This window comes from Mycteria americana, chromosome 10 (assembly GCF_035582795.1).
Source record: "Mycteria americana isolate JAX WOST 10 ecotype Jacksonville Zoo and Gardens chromosome 10, USCA_MyAme_1.0, whole genome shotgun sequence".
Classification (NCBI taxonomy): domain Eukaryota; kingdom Metazoa; phylum Chordata; class Aves; order Ciconiiformes; family Ciconiidae; genus Mycteria; species Mycteria americana.
In genome coordinates this window covers 11,953,643-11,972,365 of record NC_134374.1, presented here as the reverse complement: position 1 = coordinate 11,972,365, position 18,723 = coordinate 11,953,643, and the positions used below count along the sequence as shown (strand labels likewise).

The 18,723-nt window shown below is 46.4% G+C and overlaps 2 protein-coding genes across 2 annotated transcripts; one reads left to right on the top strand and one right to left on the bottom strand.

The window, feature by feature from the left end:
* Positions 1 to 4,295, bottom strand: LOC142415183 (glutamine amidotransferase-like class 1 domain-containing protein 3, mitochondrial). Its single transcript, XM_075513228.1, has 4 exons — positions 4,188 to 4,295; positions 1,821 to 1,992; positions 836 to 1,037; positions 1 to 193 (listed from the first exon to the last, which is right to left on the bottom strand). Exons 1-4 carry the CDS (start codon positions 4,293 to 4,295, stop codon positions 1 to 3), a joined length of 675 nt encoding a protein of 224 aa, XP_075369343.1.
* Positions 4,296 to 7,680: 3,385 nt separating this feature from the next.
* LOC142414993 (uncharacterized) lies at positions 7,681 to 17,442 on the top strand. The gene is made up of 9 exons (XM_075512887.1): positions 7,681 to 7,741; positions 8,493 to 8,606; positions 10,240 to 11,925; positions 12,516 to 12,615; positions 13,301 to 13,449; positions 13,620 to 13,732; positions 14,530 to 14,619; positions 15,513 to 15,635; positions 16,117 to 17,442. Exons 1-9 carry the CDS (start codon positions 7,681 to 7,683, stop codon positions 16,309 to 16,311), a joined length of 2,631 nt encoding a protein of 876 aa, XP_075369002.1. The 3' UTR covers positions 16,312 to 17,442.
* Positions 17,443 to 18,723: the final 1,281 nt, after the last annotated feature.

Sequence of the window (18,723 nt, the reverse complement as noted above, 5' to 3'; positions counted from 1 at the left end):
TCAGGCAAGTCTGACCACTTCTCTGACCATTTTTCCAATGCCATCGTAGATCTCATGAATGGGGGCATTGCACATGAAGGCGCTGGTGGTCACCAGCTTGTTCTTCACATCCACGTGAATTTCAGTGACATGTTTGTTCACATGCTTGCAACCAAGCTCCTTCATGGTCTCAGCAGTCTTTGCGTAAGGCCATCTACAAGAAGAAAAGAATAAACCCTGTGTGGGGAAGCTGTCATTACACAGAGTGATTTGATGAAGGCCTAGAGTGGGAAGTCTGTTGATTACAGGGAGATGGATGGTCCCTACAGAAAGCCTGCTCAATAGGATCCAGATCTTTTCCTGGCAGAGGAGTTTCTCTGGGACTAGAGAACCAGGAAAACCTCCAGATTACAGTGAGTTAAAAATCTGAAGTAAAGCCAAAATAAGGCCTTGATGTTCCACTATAGGTGTTCCACTACTTAACTCTGCCCACTCCAGACTTTGCATTTAGGTTTGGGGTTTTTTTCCACCGGCTTCCTACAAGTGATGTTACTTCCTAGCCCTTCCTAGCGAGAGCCATCATAGTTCCTTCCCTGCCATCAGGATAATTCAGTCACAGCTTTCCCGTATGAGTAAGGACAGTTTAACTCCCTCCCTCTCTTAACACTACCAAGTCTTGTGCAACCATCCTGTTCCTACCTAGGATCTGCTTAACTTTATGAGTCAGTGGTCTGGTGTCTTTCCTACCCTGGGACCAAGAGGTGCATGAGGCAGGGTGCTACGTACACTGGGGAGGCATTGCCGATTCTGTGATGTTCATGGTGTGATTTCATATCAGCACTCCGAGGTTACTTACTTCTCACACTCTGTGTCGTGACCAACAGTCAGCTCGCAACCGGGGAAGATTTTGGCTGCCAGCACTGGGGAAATGCAGCACAGGCCAATGGGCTTTTTGGCAGTGTGGAATGCCTTCAGCACGTCCTCCACCTCTTTGGAGATGATGCAGTTCTTGCCTTGGGTGGCCCAAGTACTCAGGTTTTTAGCCACTCCAAAGCCACCTGTGAAAAGAGAAACAGATTAGACCAGAAGATTAGTACTCCAGGGCAGGATTTTTTTCAGGTATTACTTAATAGAATGCTAAAATGGATTTGGGGGGTGGCAGTGTTTGTCTAAGGTTGATAAAAGAATTAAAAACAGACAAGCTGAACCTTTGTGGGCTGATGCCAGGAGATGAGACATCAAAGCACCTTTCTTGCTTCCATACAGAACTGAAGCGGAGATGTCTCAATGCTCTGTTGGGTACTGTGTTTCACCCCTTTTCTGAATTATGGTGGAACATGCTGACAAGTTTTCACCTGTCTCTTAATCCTTGCTCCAGGCCTAATCCACCCCTGCTGAAATCACGTGGTCATACTTTCTAAAGATGAACTACCAGACTGACCAAGCTTTCTGCTTTTGAGTCACCCCCTCTATGTCCCAGCATTTTCTTCTCCTGATAAGGGGGTAGGCATGTTGGTGAGGGAGGGAATAGTTTTAAATCCAGTCAAAAAAAGCTCAGTAGATGGTACAGAGGGTAATTCAATTGGCAGTTATCTGCCCTCTCCTCTTGGGATAAGCTTCTGCATTGCCATGTTCTCTTTAATATAAGTCCAAGCTAGCGTGCCAGTGCCAGCACAGATAGAAGATATCTGTCCTTCCAGTCCCTGCTTCCAGCCTGTCTTCTTCCCCAGTGGCTCTGCCCAGTTCCTCTCCAGCCCATGACTCCCACGTCATTCAAGGTTTACGGCATATCTAAGCTGTTCCCAAGACTTTGGGTGTGCAGACCCTGCATGCCGTCCTACCTGGTATGATTAGGGCATCCAGCCCCTTGACATCCAGCTTAGCTAGATCCTTGATGTTGCCTCTGGCTATTCTGGCACTTTCAACGAGCACGTTGCGCTTCTCCTGAGTTGGCTGTCCTTTCACGTGGTCTACCACATGCATCTGGTCAACATCAGGAGCATAAACTTCTGCCTGGGGAGGGAGGGGAAAGGTCTATTATCCTTCAGTCATGTATCCTAAACATGTTAAAGATCATGGGTAGTGAATGAAAATGCTGGAGTTACTTTGTTAGGAAATAACTTTGCTGGTGAATGCAGTGAGCTTCAGGCTCACCTGTATCTGATACTGGCATCAGGAAGGTTATTGTCATAGGGAGGAGAAAGAACGAAAGGTCTTTTGTAGCTTCTGCACAGGAACGTTTACCCTGACCTTAAAGGAATGAGGGTGTTGTTAGGTGAAAGCCAAGAAGCTAGCCCACACTGCTTGTTTTGGGCCCTGAAGTGCTGGAGAGGGAGCAGCGACTCCTTTCCTTCCTAGGAAAACGAGGTGTCCCAAGAGCCATTGGTGAAGCCATTTCTTAGAGGTTTCCATCTGCATCCCAAGCAATCACCTTCACTGGGGCAGCCCCAGCCCTGCCCCAGCTGCCCCCACAAAGCCGGTCATCCCCTATGGGTGCTGACTACCCAGCAAGCTGCTGTCAAACCACATGCCTCTCTCAAAGACAGGACTTTGAGTTTCTTCTCCCCAGCCACTGTTTTCCCAAAGCCAGAGTATTTCTTTTTCTGGAAAATGCCTCCCCTTCCTTCAGAACTGTTTCAAGCTCACATGCAGTAATTAAGAGTGGAGGATGGCAAACAGATGGGCAATAGATTTTGGGACTGTACAAGCTTTGCAGTTCTGGGCCCCACCATTTGAGAAGGTACTTGAAGGCGTCCAGAGGAGGGCAACAAAGCTGGTGACGGGGCTGGAAGGCATGTCCTGTGAGGAGCAGCTAAGGACTTTGGGTTTGTCTAGTTTGGAGGAAAGGAGGCTGAGGGGCAACCTCATTGCTCTCTGCAGCTTCCTGAGGAGGAGAAGTGGAGAGGGAGGTGCTGATCTCTTCTCCCTGGGATCCAGTGATAGGATGCGTGAAAATGGTTCAAAGCTGCGCCAGGGAGGTTTAGACTGGACATGAGGAAGCATTTCTTTACCGAGAGGGTGGTGAAACACTGGAACAGGCTTCCTAGAGAGGTAGTCAATGCCCCAAGCCTGTCAATGTTTAAGAGGCATTTGGACAATGCCTTAATAACATGCTTCAACTTGGTCAGCCCTGAACTGGTCAGGCAGTTGGACTAGATCGTTGTAGATCCCTTCCAACTGAAATAGTATAGGCTATGCTATGCTGTGCTGTGCTATGCTATACTATGCTATGCTATTCTTTGTTTCCTTAGACATGCATGACCGAAAAATAAAAGGAGGGGGTTGAAATAACGCCGGAGTTTCCTCCAGTAGAGGTCCCTGCCGATCAAGGGATGAGTGCAGGACGGCGCTCCGAGCCTGCCAGCTCCGGGTATGGCAGGAGGGAAGCGACTGCAGCAGCTCCAGGAGAGAGGAGGCAAAATTACAGACAGTGGAGAAAAGGTTTGGACAAGTCTCAGCTTTAAGCCAAACAGAGAATACACACTTTGAAGGCTTTGGAATTGGGTGGGCTGGCTCTGCAGCACACGTACATGACTGCTGTGCCTTTGTATTTAATAGAGCAATTCCGATTCCCAGGAGAACGGCTCTGACTCAGATTTGTGGGTGGCTCAGAGCTGAGGGTAACGTTACATAGGGCTTCTCTCCCTCCTCTTCCAGTCTCGCAGAGTGGCTATCCTGACTAAGGGCATATTAGAGAGGCTGCTTGAGGGTCGCCTTTTTTACCCCTTTTCAAGTTCAACTCACAAGAACTTGTCTATTTTCAGTTCTAATCTTTGGGGAGTTAAAAAGATTAATTTCAAACAGCCAAAAACAATAGTACTCTTTTAAACAGAAATATCAAAGCAGAAAAGAGGAAGTGCAAGCCAAAAAGAATAGAGAATGCATTTAGGAAAGTTCGTTTCAGAGTTTGGATACACTCAACACAGAGCACCAAGCCAATCCTCTCATACAGCAAAGCTGTGAGAGCAAAGCAGAGACCAGGGAGTTCTCCATGCTCGCTGTAGCAGCTACTACACTGTGCCGTTTGCTTTGCCTCCAGTCACTTATGCTTTGCAATTACCCTAGCAGCAATGGGGAGCTTGTGATTTGTCCGGCAAGCTGCAAAACTCCTTAGAGCTAAGTACCTTCTGCAAGAGAGCGAGACTGAAAAGCAGAGCAGGGCAAAAGGAGCCAGAGATGGGGCAGGAGCCTGCCAGGGTGCCTCTTACCTGTGCCCCCTCCCTGCTGAGATGCACCAGCACAGCGGAAGACTCATGGATCTCACTCCCGTCGTACACCCCACAGCCAGCCAGCACAACAGCCACTCTCTTTCCCATGGTCACAAGCAGAGCAGGAGGATTCCCTGGAGAGTCCCAAATTGCTGTGCATCTCTGTTCACTGCCTGGAGTCTTTTATAGCGCGATCCCTCCCCCAGGAGCAGGTGGGGCCAGGAGGGTTGGGCTGAATTTCTTACTGGCAAGAAGGTTTTATTTCCAGTGCCACAGGCAGGGCATGTAAATATTATTTGTTTCCTCAATTGACTGCTCCCTTGCAGATCTTCTTCCCAGCACGTTGTCTCTGAAGCATCCCCAGCTGACGTGACCTGTTCAACAGAGCAGCTGTGTTTTTCCTTCTCAGCTGTCAATTTTCCATTCTATTTCAGACTAAAGTACCAAAGCCTTTGCACATAAGATGGTATCAAAAGGAGCCCACCCAGAACAAGTAGTCAAGCCAGTGCATTCCTCTCTGTGCCCCATTTTTTAAAACCCTACCCTCCATAGGCAGCCTCAGTCTTTTAACACCGAGATTTCCTTTTCTGACCTTAAATGTTCTTATCCTCATATCCCATCTCTCAAGAGCAGATGTTTTGCACTCAGTTGTAGTTGTTTTCTGGCCTTTGTGTCCTGAGGTTAGAAATTAATAACTTGGTTCTTCATCAACAGCACTATCTCTCCACTTGCCAGGAAAGTGGTACGAGGAACTGGCAGACCCCTGACCTCTGTAGCGGCACTTGGCAGCAAGATTCACAGCACGTGATGGGGAAAACTCCGTTCCTCATGCAAAGACTTGTTCTTCCTTGTCCTTGATATGCTCACACCTGAGATGATTATGTACCTCTCTATTTCAACTTTGCACTCTTGAAATAACTGTGGCCTGTTGAGGCTGTCTTGCCATTCTTCAGAGAACAAAAAATTTCATGCAACATGGCTGAAAAATGTTTTTCAGGGATTATTTATAAGAAATTTTCCTTGGGTCTCTATCGTATTTGGAAGAGACACGAAATACAGCCTGTGTCTAATGAAATAGTGTTTTGGCAAGTTCGTTAGTTATAGCAGGCATGAGGAAGATACTCATTGCTAATGCATGTGACTTCATTTATTGCACGCATCTCTTAAAACTAGTGATTATTAGGCACCACATACTCCTATTTGCTACCTATACAAGCAGGAACAAAAAGCGGGTGAGAAAGGACTTGCAGTCCAGCTAATCTAACACAGGCTTTTCCTTTCAGTTACTCTTATTACCTAGAATAGGAATTAAACTGCAAGATATGGGTGGAAAACACCCAGAGCCTTTTCACTGCTGTTTGTTTTGGTATCTAAGGTATTCTAACTGTGGTTTAGAAATGTATTATTTCATCTTCCATGAAAAAACAGCTGACTCATGCTGCAACTTGAACAGGTAGTTTCTTCCTCCTTCAGCTGGTCAGAGAGCAGTCCCGTTAATGATGGAACCAGGATAGCCAGAGGCTGATCATTTAAACGAACTTACTGCTTGCTGCAAACCACATCGTTTAGCTCTGCCTGTTGCAAACTGACTGAGCTGGTTCCCCTTACTGATATAATTGGTTAGGTGTAACTGGACAAACCAGGCTTGTTCCAATGCTTGCTTCTTCATGTAATAAGATCTATCTCAATAGACATATTGAGCCTAAAGATCTACCTGCAATAAGCATATTCTTGATAAATAATACTTTTCAGCTGAGTTATTCCATTCTGTGTGGGAATGTCTGTGCACATTTATTATGGTAGAGACATTGGGCTTTAATATTAACACCTTGCTTTAATCTGCATTAATATTCTAGTGAAGATGAGTGTGAAAGAACCCTGTTGCCTCAAAGCTCTTCTTGGAAGGTGAACACAGTTAAAGATAACTGTCCTCCAAGAAGGAGAAGCACTGAAGCACTGAAGAAACCCGGAAAGTTTGGGAGCCATTATAGGGATCCAGCTGTGCAATGGAAGCATGCCGTCATGCTGCAGCTGGCTCAGAGAGCAGGAGGAGCAGGATCCTTTGACATTATCTGTGGACCGTGACAGTCTGGGGTTGTTCTGGATGCTGCTACAGATCTAATGCCTCTTGGATGATCCTGGAGGCCTGTCTTTGAGCTCCAGTCTGTGCAGCTCTAAGTCCCATTTCCAACAGCTTTTCTGTCCCCCAGCCCTGGCTGTGGAGCATGACTTATGGGAGAACATAGAGCAGGATCTGCCAAGAGGAACATCACAGCTTGCTGCTGTAGGGCCTCTGCAGAGTCATCCTTGACCAGCCCAGTAATATTAGTGTGAAGCTCTTTACACTGTTCTGCATCTTTTATCTTGTCAAGAGGCTGAGAGTGGAATTTGCTTTAACTGGGGCTGATGGGAACAGGAACTGGGTCTTTCATGGGAATAGGCCCCACACTGGTGTATTGCACACAAACAAAACGATGGAGGAATGTACATAAGTGCAGGCAAGTGTTGCCCCTGTTTTCCATCAAAGCTCTGTTGGCTCTCACAGAACAGTTCTCTGCCTAATTCCCACTTGAAGTGTGACCCAACATGATCCCAAGGCCAGCGTCCACTGCTTTCTGCAGCCTCTCCTCCATTGGTAAAGACCTTTATGCCCTGATCACGTATTCTCCATGGGAAGCAGTACGAAGCTGTGGATATGTCCTTCATGTCGCCTTTGGGATACAGCAGCGATCATGGCAATGGCTGATACTCACTCACTGCCTGCACAGTTCTCCTGGAAAGCCAGCAAGGCTCCTCTAGATTTATCCTCATGCTGATGGTCTCCAGATTGCACGTTTGCATTGACGCCTCACTCATGAAAACCACTTAGGAGGAGTTCCCTGTGAGTTTGCGCAGAGAAGCTGGATTAGATAGATGTGGAGTGACTCATGGACAGAACTCACCTTTAAGGGAATGGCACTGAATCTGCCCTGGGTTTGCCCAGCACAGGACAGTGGTGCCAGGCATTCATAGCTATGACAGGGACAAACAGCAGGACCATGGTGAGTTAGGAGAAATAAGCGGTTCCCAAGGAGCTCCTGGGCTTGCAAAGTACTTGTTTGCTCCAGCAAGATGGATTCTTTAAAAAACCTTCATTTTAACCAGTCTAATTTCCTCACTGGCAGTAGCAAAAAGGCAGTAATAGTAATAAACCCTCAGGGTTATTTTTCAAGTGTCTTTTTTAACAAGGGTTAATCAACAGTAAAATTAACAGGCCCCTGGAGGGAGCTACCAGCAGTCCATGCTGACTCACAGACTGAAATTTATTGCAGCGAGGAACTCGTTTGCATTTCCTCCCGCATGCAGAAGGAACACTAACAGAAGATGTTTGTAGGGAAAAGGGGTGGAGAGCAGGGAGGAACGCAGGCCAGTGGAGTTGGTTTGGTTATAAAGAGCTAGGGAGGAAAGAGAGGCAGCATTTCAGCCCGCATCTGGGTCTTCAGCGGACTCTGCGATGGCAGACAGAAAAGCTGAGTCACTGCATTCCTCCATAGGGCTCTTGGGCATTTCCGCAGGTAGGGATCGAGTCTTCTTGGCATGGGAGGATGGGGTTGGGACTAGCTTTCATGGACAACTCCCTTTTCAAAGGGGGCTAAAGAGTCCGTTTATTCTGAATCTTCTCTGCCTGGGTAAAGCTTTTAGATCCAGAGATCCCTGGGCCTGTTTCAGCAGCCAACAAAATATTTGTCTTGGCTTTAAAGCGCTGGCCTGAACTTTTGTACTCGATCCATCCTGGGCGGGAAGCAAATCAAAACTTTTTGATAGTCATTTTCATAAATTATCTTTATTTGGATGCACTTTCGTCTCTTTTCCTTTTCTAGCCATTTTCCCTGCAGCTCTGTTTTCTGTGTTCACTCCCTTTCATTTGCTCCTTCTTTGCGTTTCGTCTTTCCAAGTGCTGCCCCTTTTCATTTTTAGGCTAGTTTTCTGGAGGCACAAGGCTTATGTGATCATCTGTAGAGCGTGTCTGCCTTTTGTGTAATTGGAATCGGAGAGCTGATTTTTACCTTTATCTGGCAACAGGGGAGCACTTTCAAACATGATTAAGTTCAAGTTTCTTAAAACTAGGCACCCAGAAAGAAGTGAGACCTTGGACACAAACCAAGTTACAACCCCTGCCCCCCAGCTCCTTAGATTTAATTATTTTCAGATCTTGTACTGCTATTTTTAATCTGTTCCCTGCCCTTGCCACTCTGGTTCTCTGCTGGGTTTTTGGGCAAAGTTTACAAGCTCTTTCTTTTTCTCCACCTCCCTTGTCACACACAGGATCACTCTTACTGGCAGTGCATTTCTACAGTTTACCCAGAGCAGCCCCTCTGATCCCCAGCACAGCTCTAGGCGTTCTTCTGTTGATTTTATCGTCTCTCTTGGCGTATGCAGGTAAGACTCGGAGGATGGCCAGCTTCAAGGCCTCCCCCTTCTATAGCTTTGCATGTATTTGGTCTGCTTTGCCAACAGGTTTATACAAACCGTGGCAGCCTTGCCAGACTACTGATTCATTCTCCTAGAGGAGTATGTCAGCACGGCAAATTTTTCCTATATAGGCAACCAAAGAAATCAATGTTAGTTTTGAACAAATGCTTTACCGGGATCTCTGGGAGTTTTAACAGACTGAATACATGATTTCTCTAAAAATGGTTCCCAGGCTTTCTGAGAGTACTTTAGGCATCCATGGATTGAAATGGCATGTCAATGTGTAAATGCCAAGAGATCTACGTATCTGAGAGAAAAAAAATCACTGGCTGTAACAAAGTCCACACTTTTTAGAATGCATGCTGAGTTATTTCTCCTTTTTGACTCGGAGCGATGAGGACATGAAAATCCAAGAGTTGATGCTGGTATTTTTTCCTCTACAAAGCAGACAGCTTGGGAGAGACACTACATATTTTAACCCATAAAATATAGGTCCACCTCTTCTCAGTCAGTGGCGGCACAAAGCATTAGTAGAAAGCACTTAGAAGCAGTTGTATTGATGGGACCATATGGAATGGACCACCGGGCAGGTGATGTTTCACAGTTGGTGGGAATCAACAGCCTCCTACCAAAGACAAGAACTTCTGTCCACCCTTGTTCCAAGAGATGCATACTTGTTTCATTACAGTCCTCTGTGGCTTGGGGACTCATTCAGCAGAGCTCTTGCTTCCCTTCCCAACCTGAGTCTGGCTCACAAAGCTGTATCAGTTTGAGGCAGAAATGAAGCATAGGTCCATTACAAAGCTCCGGCTTAGAAGGAAGCTTTCAGGTCTATCCGTGCTGATCAGTATCTTCATACCATGAGGTGAGAAAGCATAGCAGTAAAAATAAGGTACTTTGTGATATTGTTTAGGTGTAGTGGGTGGGTTCCATTCAACTTGAAGTATTTTAAATCAAGGTCTTTGTCATTTTGGGGATCAGGATATGAACAGGATAGTTCTTGAGAAGGAATGAGTTTTGCAATTCCTATGCTTCTGTCTTCTGAGAAAGCCCAATTATTTATGGGGATCCAGCAGGTTGTATGACACTTGTGGTTCAAACATTGGCCCTGACAGCTTACAGCAGGAACAAAACAAACCACCAGGCAAGCCAAAAGAAGGAGGTGTCAGGACTTGATTTGCATTAATATATTATAGTCTTGTTACTGAGTCTTGTAGGCATCATGAGGAAGATAAGACAATGGCTTGCTGAACCTCGACTTCATTAGGGCAGACTGCGTGCCAGGCCTGGTACAGTACTTAGTTGAAGGAACACAAGTACTTTGAGCTCACCTCAGGCATTCTGACGAACATGAAGTGTTGCGCTGATGGAGTCTTTACGATCGTGTCTACACAGTGTAATGGGACATGGTGCAGACCTACCCAAACTCATGGTAGCTCTGTCCAGCATCATGCAGGACCTGTGCAGCTCCATGCTAGCATAGTGATCGTGTTTCCTATACACCATGTGCCTATAGCACAGCTGCCTGTCCTAACTACTGCTTTCCATAACCTACTGTCTCGAAATCACAGTTCTGTCTCCTTTGTCATTTGTTTCACAGGAATTCGGAGAAGCCTAAGAAATGCCTCCCTGTTCTTGTCTCTCTGCTTGACCATCTCAGTGTTCTGGTGTGGCTATGGAGTGGTCTTCATCCTGGGAGGGCAAGGAGTTTTGAATGACGCTGGTGATTTCCGCAATGCCTTGGTGCCTGGCCTGGTCACATTTACTTTGGCACTACTCATTATTGCAGTGGTGGGCTTCCTTTGCAGAGAGGTCATCCTAGCTATGATTGCTTCTGCTGTCTCACTTGCCAGTGCTCATGAAGTTGCCATGCGTTATAGCACAGCTTTCGGTTCCTCTGCTGTGGCTTGCAATTATATGATTGTCTGCTTGGTTGGTGGTTATTTTGCTCTGGGAAGGATTCTCTATTTCCTAACCAAAGAGAAAATTGCCCTCCCTGGCACAGATCTGGCCAAGAAAAAGACCCATGAACAGATCCATTCCACCAGTGGCAGCATGAATCATTTTGCAGTCACCGGTCTGATCCTGAACATGCTGTCTGCCAGTGTCTTTGGCTGTAGGCTCCTGGGCATCACTGGCAAACTATTTATCGGTCAAGTGCCCTGGCTGTGGGCAGCTGGGATCTACCAGACTGGCATCTGCATTTTATCATACCGTGCAATGGATGTACTAATGGCTACATTCTTTGGTTTCACTTCCATCCTGAAATTTGCTGGAGGCTATTGCCTTCTGTACCCAATCTGGCAACCAGAGGAGCCATCTTTCCCTACTCCATTCCTGGTGGTTTTCTCAATTCTTTTTGTTGTCTTGGCTCTTTTTCTCACTCTTAAGAGCCCAGTGGATGGCCTGTATTTGCTGTTTTATGTGGCCTACTGCATTGCATTAGCTTGCCGTCCCAAGGGATTTTTTGAAGGTGGACCCCAAGGTGTGGATGTGGCCATCTTTGTGGCCTCAGCCTTGATGACTCTAATTCACTTGTACAATGTGAAAGCAAGTGCCAAGATCCCAACAGGGAAGGACGCTGTGAAGGCCCTACTTGCTCGCAGCAGTTTTCTGAAGCTTCGTGAAGGGCCAGACCTTCACGCTCCCTACCTAGGTTATTCCAAGTATGCAGATGCAGAAGTACTTGGCTATGCATGCAGTGTCCTCGCTTCTTTTGCTATAACAATGACAGGGGACCCCCAGGCTCCACTTGCTACTGTTGTAATTCCATGGGTAGTGGTAGCTGGTGGGATCCTTAAGCTTCTAGGCGGCTCAGTGGCCTTTGCCCGGGGTAAAACCCTGGAGAGCAGTGCCTTCATTCTCTATGCTGTCATGTGGATCATCTGGGGCTTAACAAGATATGGTGGCCTCTATGGCACTACTAGAAGCTTCCATGCAGCAGTAGGCATCATTGCTTTCATGCTTTTCAATGGTTTCATTGTCTTCTGCACACTCTTCTTAAACATCGCCTGGTTCTTTTACTCCCTCACTTTCTCGCTCATCGCTATCAGCTTCTTGCTGGATGCCATCCATGCTCTTCCAGCTGGCTATGACATTGCTGCCACTCTCACCTTTGGTCTGGTCAGCTTTTACTGCTTCCTGTCTGCCCTTTTCAACAGCATCTTTGAGGGTTCCTACTTACCAATGGGCAGGCCCATTGTGCAGCTCAGTGGTGTGGGGGGAGGAATGACCAAGTGCCTTCACCTGCCTGCCAGGAAAGCTTCCTCAGTCAAGAGGATTGCAGGTAAGGGAAATACATAGGGCATAATGTGGGGGTGGAGGGTAAATTCTGGGACCTTTTGTAGCAGAACACTATTAAAAGAACATTTTTCCGATCCAGATGTGGAAACCATGATAATCTGATGACATTTTGATGAAGAGGGCCACGTTGCAAGAGTCATTAGATGCTAAATATACTATGGGGGAAATAGGACCAATTCCTTGATAGGAGCTGGGGTTAGCAGTGAATTTGCTGCTGTCTCTCCTGTATCATATCCCAGTCTGCTCATCCAATCTGAGATACATGAATCCTCCAGGCTGGGGCTACCACTGAAAGCTTTGTACAGAGAAAGCAGGGCAAGTGCATGGTGCTTGCTTTCTCCACAGGGCTGAATGACTTCTGGCCCTGATGAACGTGGCCCAGAACTCCCCTAAATGCCAGAGCTCCTCTTGGATGAATGCTAGAAAATGCACTGTCAGAGGAAATGCTTTGTTAGTTGAGAAAAGGAGATGAGAGCACTGAATTGGCTGTTTTGTCTGTGACAGCTCTTCCCTGAATTACAGCCCCTCACTTCTAGTCACTCAAGGGGTTCTGCCCTGTTCACATGCCAACAGATATCCTGAAGAATGGAGGGACTTGCGGCATCCCCACAGATACTGTGTATGTGCTTGTGGCAGCCTGTAATCGGCCTGATGCTGTGGAGAAAGCTCACCAGTAAGTATTTGTCTTGCTGCCCCACTGAGGGCTTCCTTGGCTAGTCTAAAGAAGCCGCTAGGACTTATAGCTGCTACTGAGTGCTGGCTACAGCAACCATCAAGAGCAGTGAGGCACACAGCTTAGCCTTCATGGGAAAAATAAGGTGATGAGCCTAGGGGAGAAGATCCGAATGAGGAAAGGAGGCAGTTGAGCTTGGAATTGTCTTCTGGGATATTGAAGGCTCCTGCAGGTGATGGAGCCAGGTAGCTTGGATATCACAAGGAAACCCAAAGAAGTAGCAAATGTGGCAGGGGATTATTGTACATATTTGTAGGTACATATTGTCAGAACCAAAATCCCTCTTGTGTTTAACAAATGCCTCTAGCTGTACTTTTGTAAGCAGCTGGGACCCCTCATATTGGTGAGGTTTCCTCAGAACTTGGGCAGTTGGGACTTCTACCCATTACTACGCAAGAAGCTAAAACCTTGATTTGGAGTAGACATTCCTGATTGGGAATAGTCATTAATGCCCCTTCCTGTCAGGTCATCTGTTGAACAGTCTTACTTTTACTACAGACAGGTGACCTGGGACAGAGCCTACACACCTTGTCTTAAGTCTGGATCTCACAACTCAATTTCCTTTTCAGCTCGAAAATAAATCCCCATCTTACTTCCAGGCTCATTTTTCTTGCCTCCTTTCCAGCTCCAAGCGCCAGGCTCAGGATCGCCCCATGTCACTCTGGATTTCTAGCCTAAAGCAACTGGAACCTGCAAAGCATTTGTTCACTCCCCTCCTCTGGGACTTCATGGAGGCTGCCTGGCCATCTCCTATTAGCTTGGTGGTTCCCAGAGGTGAGGAAATGCTGTTACTTCCAAGCTCTCTGGAGAGCTTTGGCTTTGAAACTCCAACTTTAAGTCACGCATCCCTGCAACGCCACACGCTCCGTGGTGATATTTCTGGTAAGATCATTGTGTTCAAACTGATGTACGTCCATAAGTGCCGTGTGACTCTTCTTGTGCAGGTGAATGGGTGGACTTCCTGGGAATGAAGGACTCTGCTAAATACGTCGGTACCCCTCAGAGCATTGCCATCCGCATCCCCGACTGCTCTGTCACCACACACCTCATTGACTTGGTGAGTGGCCAGAGCACGTTCATCCCAGCAGCACGGGTGACCAGACCTTGGCATTCCACTGTCTAGGGAGCAGGCTTGGCGTCAGTCCTAGCACCCAGGTCCTCTGGCCTGCCGGAGGGGAGAAGGATAGTGAGAGGCTGGAACACTCTGCCAGCCCTCTTAGCATGTCACCTCTCCTTTCTTTTTCCTTTTCTCAATGAAGTGAGGATCCTAGCATGTTCAGACAGGTTTGGGGAGTGAAAAGTGCTAAAATGAGTTACTCCCACAAGAAAAATATCATTAAGAAGGGGTGGGGTATGCAGGCAGCTGGTTGCTGATTTTATTGCACAAAATAGGGTAAAAGGAATAACCACCAGGTGATAAAGACAGAAAAGATGTAATTAACAGACACTTTGTCTGATTTCCTACATAGAACACTTTTGTTGTAAGCACGGGCTTATCTGAAGCCAGAATAACTTCAGAAGGTCCAGAATGCGGCCGGAGGAACTGTGATACCCTGCATGTTCTGCTCATTTTGAGGACAGACATTGTAGGTCTTTGGCAATTGCTATTGCTGGAAAACAAAATGTTCTTTCCTGATCAACATCGGTAAACCCCAATTCAGAAGGGTGTTAGTCACTCGTACACAGATTTGGTGGGACTGTCGTTGCCTACAAAGTAGGTGTCTCTACCTGGGTGAGTCACCCTGAGTTCTCTTTAGAGTCACAGAGGCTCACAAGTGAACTTCAGAGTTAAAGTAATCTGTTTTATATAGCAAAACCCGCTCAGAGCTTTTATTCCCATTTTTCTGTCACCAGGTTGGCCCCATTGTGGTCACGTCAGCTAACCCAACAGGAGAGGCAGACACAACACACCACAACCAAGTGTATGCCAAGCTGGGAGATAAGGTAACTGGGGCTCTGTGTCTTTTCATTCCAGCTGGTCCCAAAAGATGTGGGGATGGAAGAACGCAACCACTTTGTTTCCAGTAGGCAAATCAATAGATTATATCAAGAATCTGGGAAAGCATCTCATTAAAAAAATCACATGGACACTCCTCATGTTGGTGTCATAGTGAAAGAACAGTGTAAAATACAGAACTTGGTGGGAAACCAAAATTCTTCTGATTTGTACGGTATAGTTATGGCTTGGCAATGTGAGTTAGTTCATCTTCCAACAAAGAATGATACAAACAACAAAAAAATGCTTCTTTACTTACAAGCAATAAACCCACTGATGCCTGAATGCACCAGGGCTCCAGCTGGCATTGAGCTGTCAGAACACAGGGGATTCCCATCTAAAGCTGAATCTGGTCTAAAACCGGTGCCAAAGCTCTAAAATATTCCTGGCTTTTAGAACTTTCATAGGTTCTGAAAGTACAATGGTCATGGCCATTCAAATGGCTGTCTTTCATTTCACTGCTAAATCCTGAGTGTACTACGTTTTGTATATTCGTGGCAGCTTATGTGAGGGCAGTTTTAAACAAAATGTGGTACAAATCTTCCATCTCTAACTCCTCAAAAATCTGGCTTTCTGCACATTTGCTTTGTGGATGGGATTTCTTCAAAGCTTCTCAGCTGATGTAAACCTGTCTTTGCTGTACTGCTGACCTAGACCCCATAGAGCGCTCTCTCTCTTTGCTTTTAAGTTCATTCATTCCAAATTCAGCCCTTAGTTAGTGTCAACACAGTGGGATAAGAAGGAACAGAGTTGCCTTTGATAGTAATTACCTGCTGTTGAGAGGGGGAAACTGCTCTCTCTTTTCCCAAGTGCCTGAGGGGAACTTGGTGTTGCTCTTCAGGTGGATGCAGTTCTTTGTGATGGGCCTTCTCCAGAGAACATTGCCTCCACCGTTGTGGACTGCACCAAAATCGACAGTGGAAACATAGGATTCTTCAGAGTTGGTATCATCCCCAAGTCTCAGGTAAAATGAATCTTGATTTTATTTCTGCTCCCTTTCTCCACCTCTATTAAGCGGGTTTCAGGCTGGGGGTTTCCTAGTTCCATAAGGAAATGAAGAAATGTGTGACAGCATGAGGAGATATCATAGGGTGGTGTGAAAGAGCAGAAAAACAGAGCTCCATGCTGCCTGTGTCCTGATCCTGCCTCCAGACCACCATGGCACCTCTCTGTGCTAAGCACGTTGCTGGGGAATGTGCGAGGTGAGACTGATTTGTTCGCGGAAAGAGCTCTGAGATCCAAGGTCATGGACCTCCACGGGGCAGGCTCTCCGCTTACACCTGTCCCAGAGACCTCTGAGCAGACAGAAAAGCTAAGTGTAATCCCAAGGCTGAGCCCAGACGCATAGCTTGAAAGAGAACAGGGCATTATTTCAAGAGCTGGAGAAGAAATTAGTGGTTTCCCCTCATTACTAACCCACTCACAGCTGTGTTTACTAATTCCAGGTGCTGCAGATACTGGAGCAGGTGCAGAAGAAACACACATTGGTTCCTAACAGTGGCACTTGCACCACAAAACGCCAGGAAGAACATCTGAATCATAGCCATGCTGTGCACAACGGGGTGGGCATGGCTGCCTCGGAAGAGACAGCGCCGGCGCAGTCCCCCGATGATGGCTGTGAAAATCGCACTCGCCTCTGACTCCCGTGCAGGTCAAGCAGTTACGTGCTCACTAGGAAGATGTTTGCTGGAAAATGACATATAGGTCAAATTGGGGAATGGGAGAGGTTTCCCAGCTGCAGGGGTGACTTATTAATCTTTCTATGGATACTGCTAAAATATCCCAGTGCAGAGCTGACTTACAAACCACAGTCACCCAGAAGTAAAATTTTCACTTACGGAGACTGCTAGCTTTCACTGAAGATCGGACGTGACTAAAGAAAGTGTTATATCGGTGACAGACTGGCCCCAGGGTAACAGAGCTTTTTTCCTTTCACGGGGAGCTAATACCTTCAGTTTGGGGCAGAGTAACGTGAGGCGTTTCATAATTACATGTTGGGGGAAAAACACTGCATGAAACTTGAAGTGGGAGAGGGAGAAGGGAAGATGTATTCAGGTACTGTGCTGGTGAATACAGTGGACTTTCTAAAATAGGTGAGGCAAAGCACGTCCTCGGGAGCTGGGGCTGTCTTCTGCTATGTCTTCTCAAAATGGAGGTCACAGAACCCAACACTAAAAAGAAATGCCATTATCCGAGATGCCATTTTCTGTATTTCACAGTCAGTGTGAGGGTGGAATTACCATTTTGATGACTCCAATAATATCCCCTTAGGAGTGCTGGAGCATTATGGACGACCCTCCCTTCCCACGTGATCTTATGCAGAGTATGAATTTCAGGAGAATCATCTGCACTGCGTATGAGGATGCGAGAAGCTGGTCTCTTGCCTTATAGCGTAACTGTACACATCTCATGGTACATTTCCTCCAGAGTGCGGATTTAGTGCAGAGTGGTAGCTGCTGACCGGGAGGAGGTGAAAAGAAGTTTCAAACCAACGCGAGGAGTTTTCCTTGGCAAAGATGGCATGGCTGTGCAGTTAGTGGCCTGTTTAGCCTCTGAAAACTGTTGATCTTATTCTTACCTGACTCAGGTGCAAGGTGCTGATCAAACTCCAGCTGAAACCAATGAACTGATTCATTGATTTCACCTGAAGTTCTGCTGGAACTTAAGCATAAATGCTGTGCAGTCAGAGGAGCTCAACCTCTATGAACTACGGCAAAACCAGGTCTTCTCAGCTTGTTCTTACAGAACTGGCTCACTTCCTGCAGAGAAAGAAAATGCCAGATAATTGAGTTTGTTAAATAATTTTGCTGATCTACTTACTGTATCTTTTTGGAGTTTATTAAAACTGATTTTTAGAAAGCAATAAAATATTTTCAATAAACAGTCATATCTCGCACAGGACTGTGCTATCATCTGCAGCAACCACCTGGAAAAAACCTTGCGGGTCAAAGGGGTTTGGATTGCAGCATGTCAGGGTTCCTGGCCACGCACGAAGGATCTTACAAGGAAATCAAATTGCATCACTTTCCGGGGTGGGGAGGAGGAGGGAAAGAGATGATAACTCTTAACATCAACCCCCTGGTGCCAGCTCCCTTGCTGAGGAGTGCTAATGAGCTCATAAACACCAGGGCTGAATTTTGCCCCTTAACTCAATAAAAAAACCCCATAAAGGCTGAAATCTGAGGGAGCGTGGTAAGAAGCATTAATCTGGAGAGGTGCTGAAGCATTGCAAAGCCTTTTGCTGTGGGAAAACAGCCCTGGCTTAAACACAACAGGGATGCTGCTGCTCTGTGCTGCAAATTAAGATATGTTTTCATGTGCCACAAGTTAAAAATGGTTTAAAATGCTGGATTCTACACAAGGTGCCTCACCTGGGCCCATTTTTCCTCTTTCATGCTCTCTCCATGGTGCTTGTTTCTTACAGAGTTTTGATCGCAGTATCAGGACACTGGGAGAACGCGCGTGGGAACCGTTTCTCACCTTGCTGAGCAAGGTGCAAGACAGGGAGATATTTCATTTAGGTTCAGTCCTTATTTCACCCCACCTGCAGCTCTCCTGTGAACAAGCAAACTGGAAAGAAATAGTTTAGGGAGGAGGAGATTTAAATGGGATGTTTCAGTTAAATCAAGGCAAAAAAACTTCTAATATTTCCAGAGTTTTCTGAGCATTCAAAGTGAAGAAAAACACTTTTAAAGAGAAGTGGAGAGAGAGGAGAAGCCATTCTTTTAAGTGGCAAATCCACTTCAGTATGAAACTCTTGAGACAAACATTTGAACTTTTTTCAGCATATTTTCTGAAAAATCACAGATCAAATCCATCCTGAGGCACTGACAAGAGTTTATCAAATATTTTCATCACTCTAAAAGTGTAGGTTTTGGTCAGAAATGGTTGCTCAGCCCTTCTGGTGCTGTTCCTCTCCTGTCCTGCTTCATGGGAAGGAATTGCTCCATTGCGGTGTACCGGATGAGAGGGACAGAAGGGGACTTGGGGTCCTCAGACCTCCATCACAGGAGGAGTTTGAAGTGACTGAGGGAAATCAGAGACTTCTGTGA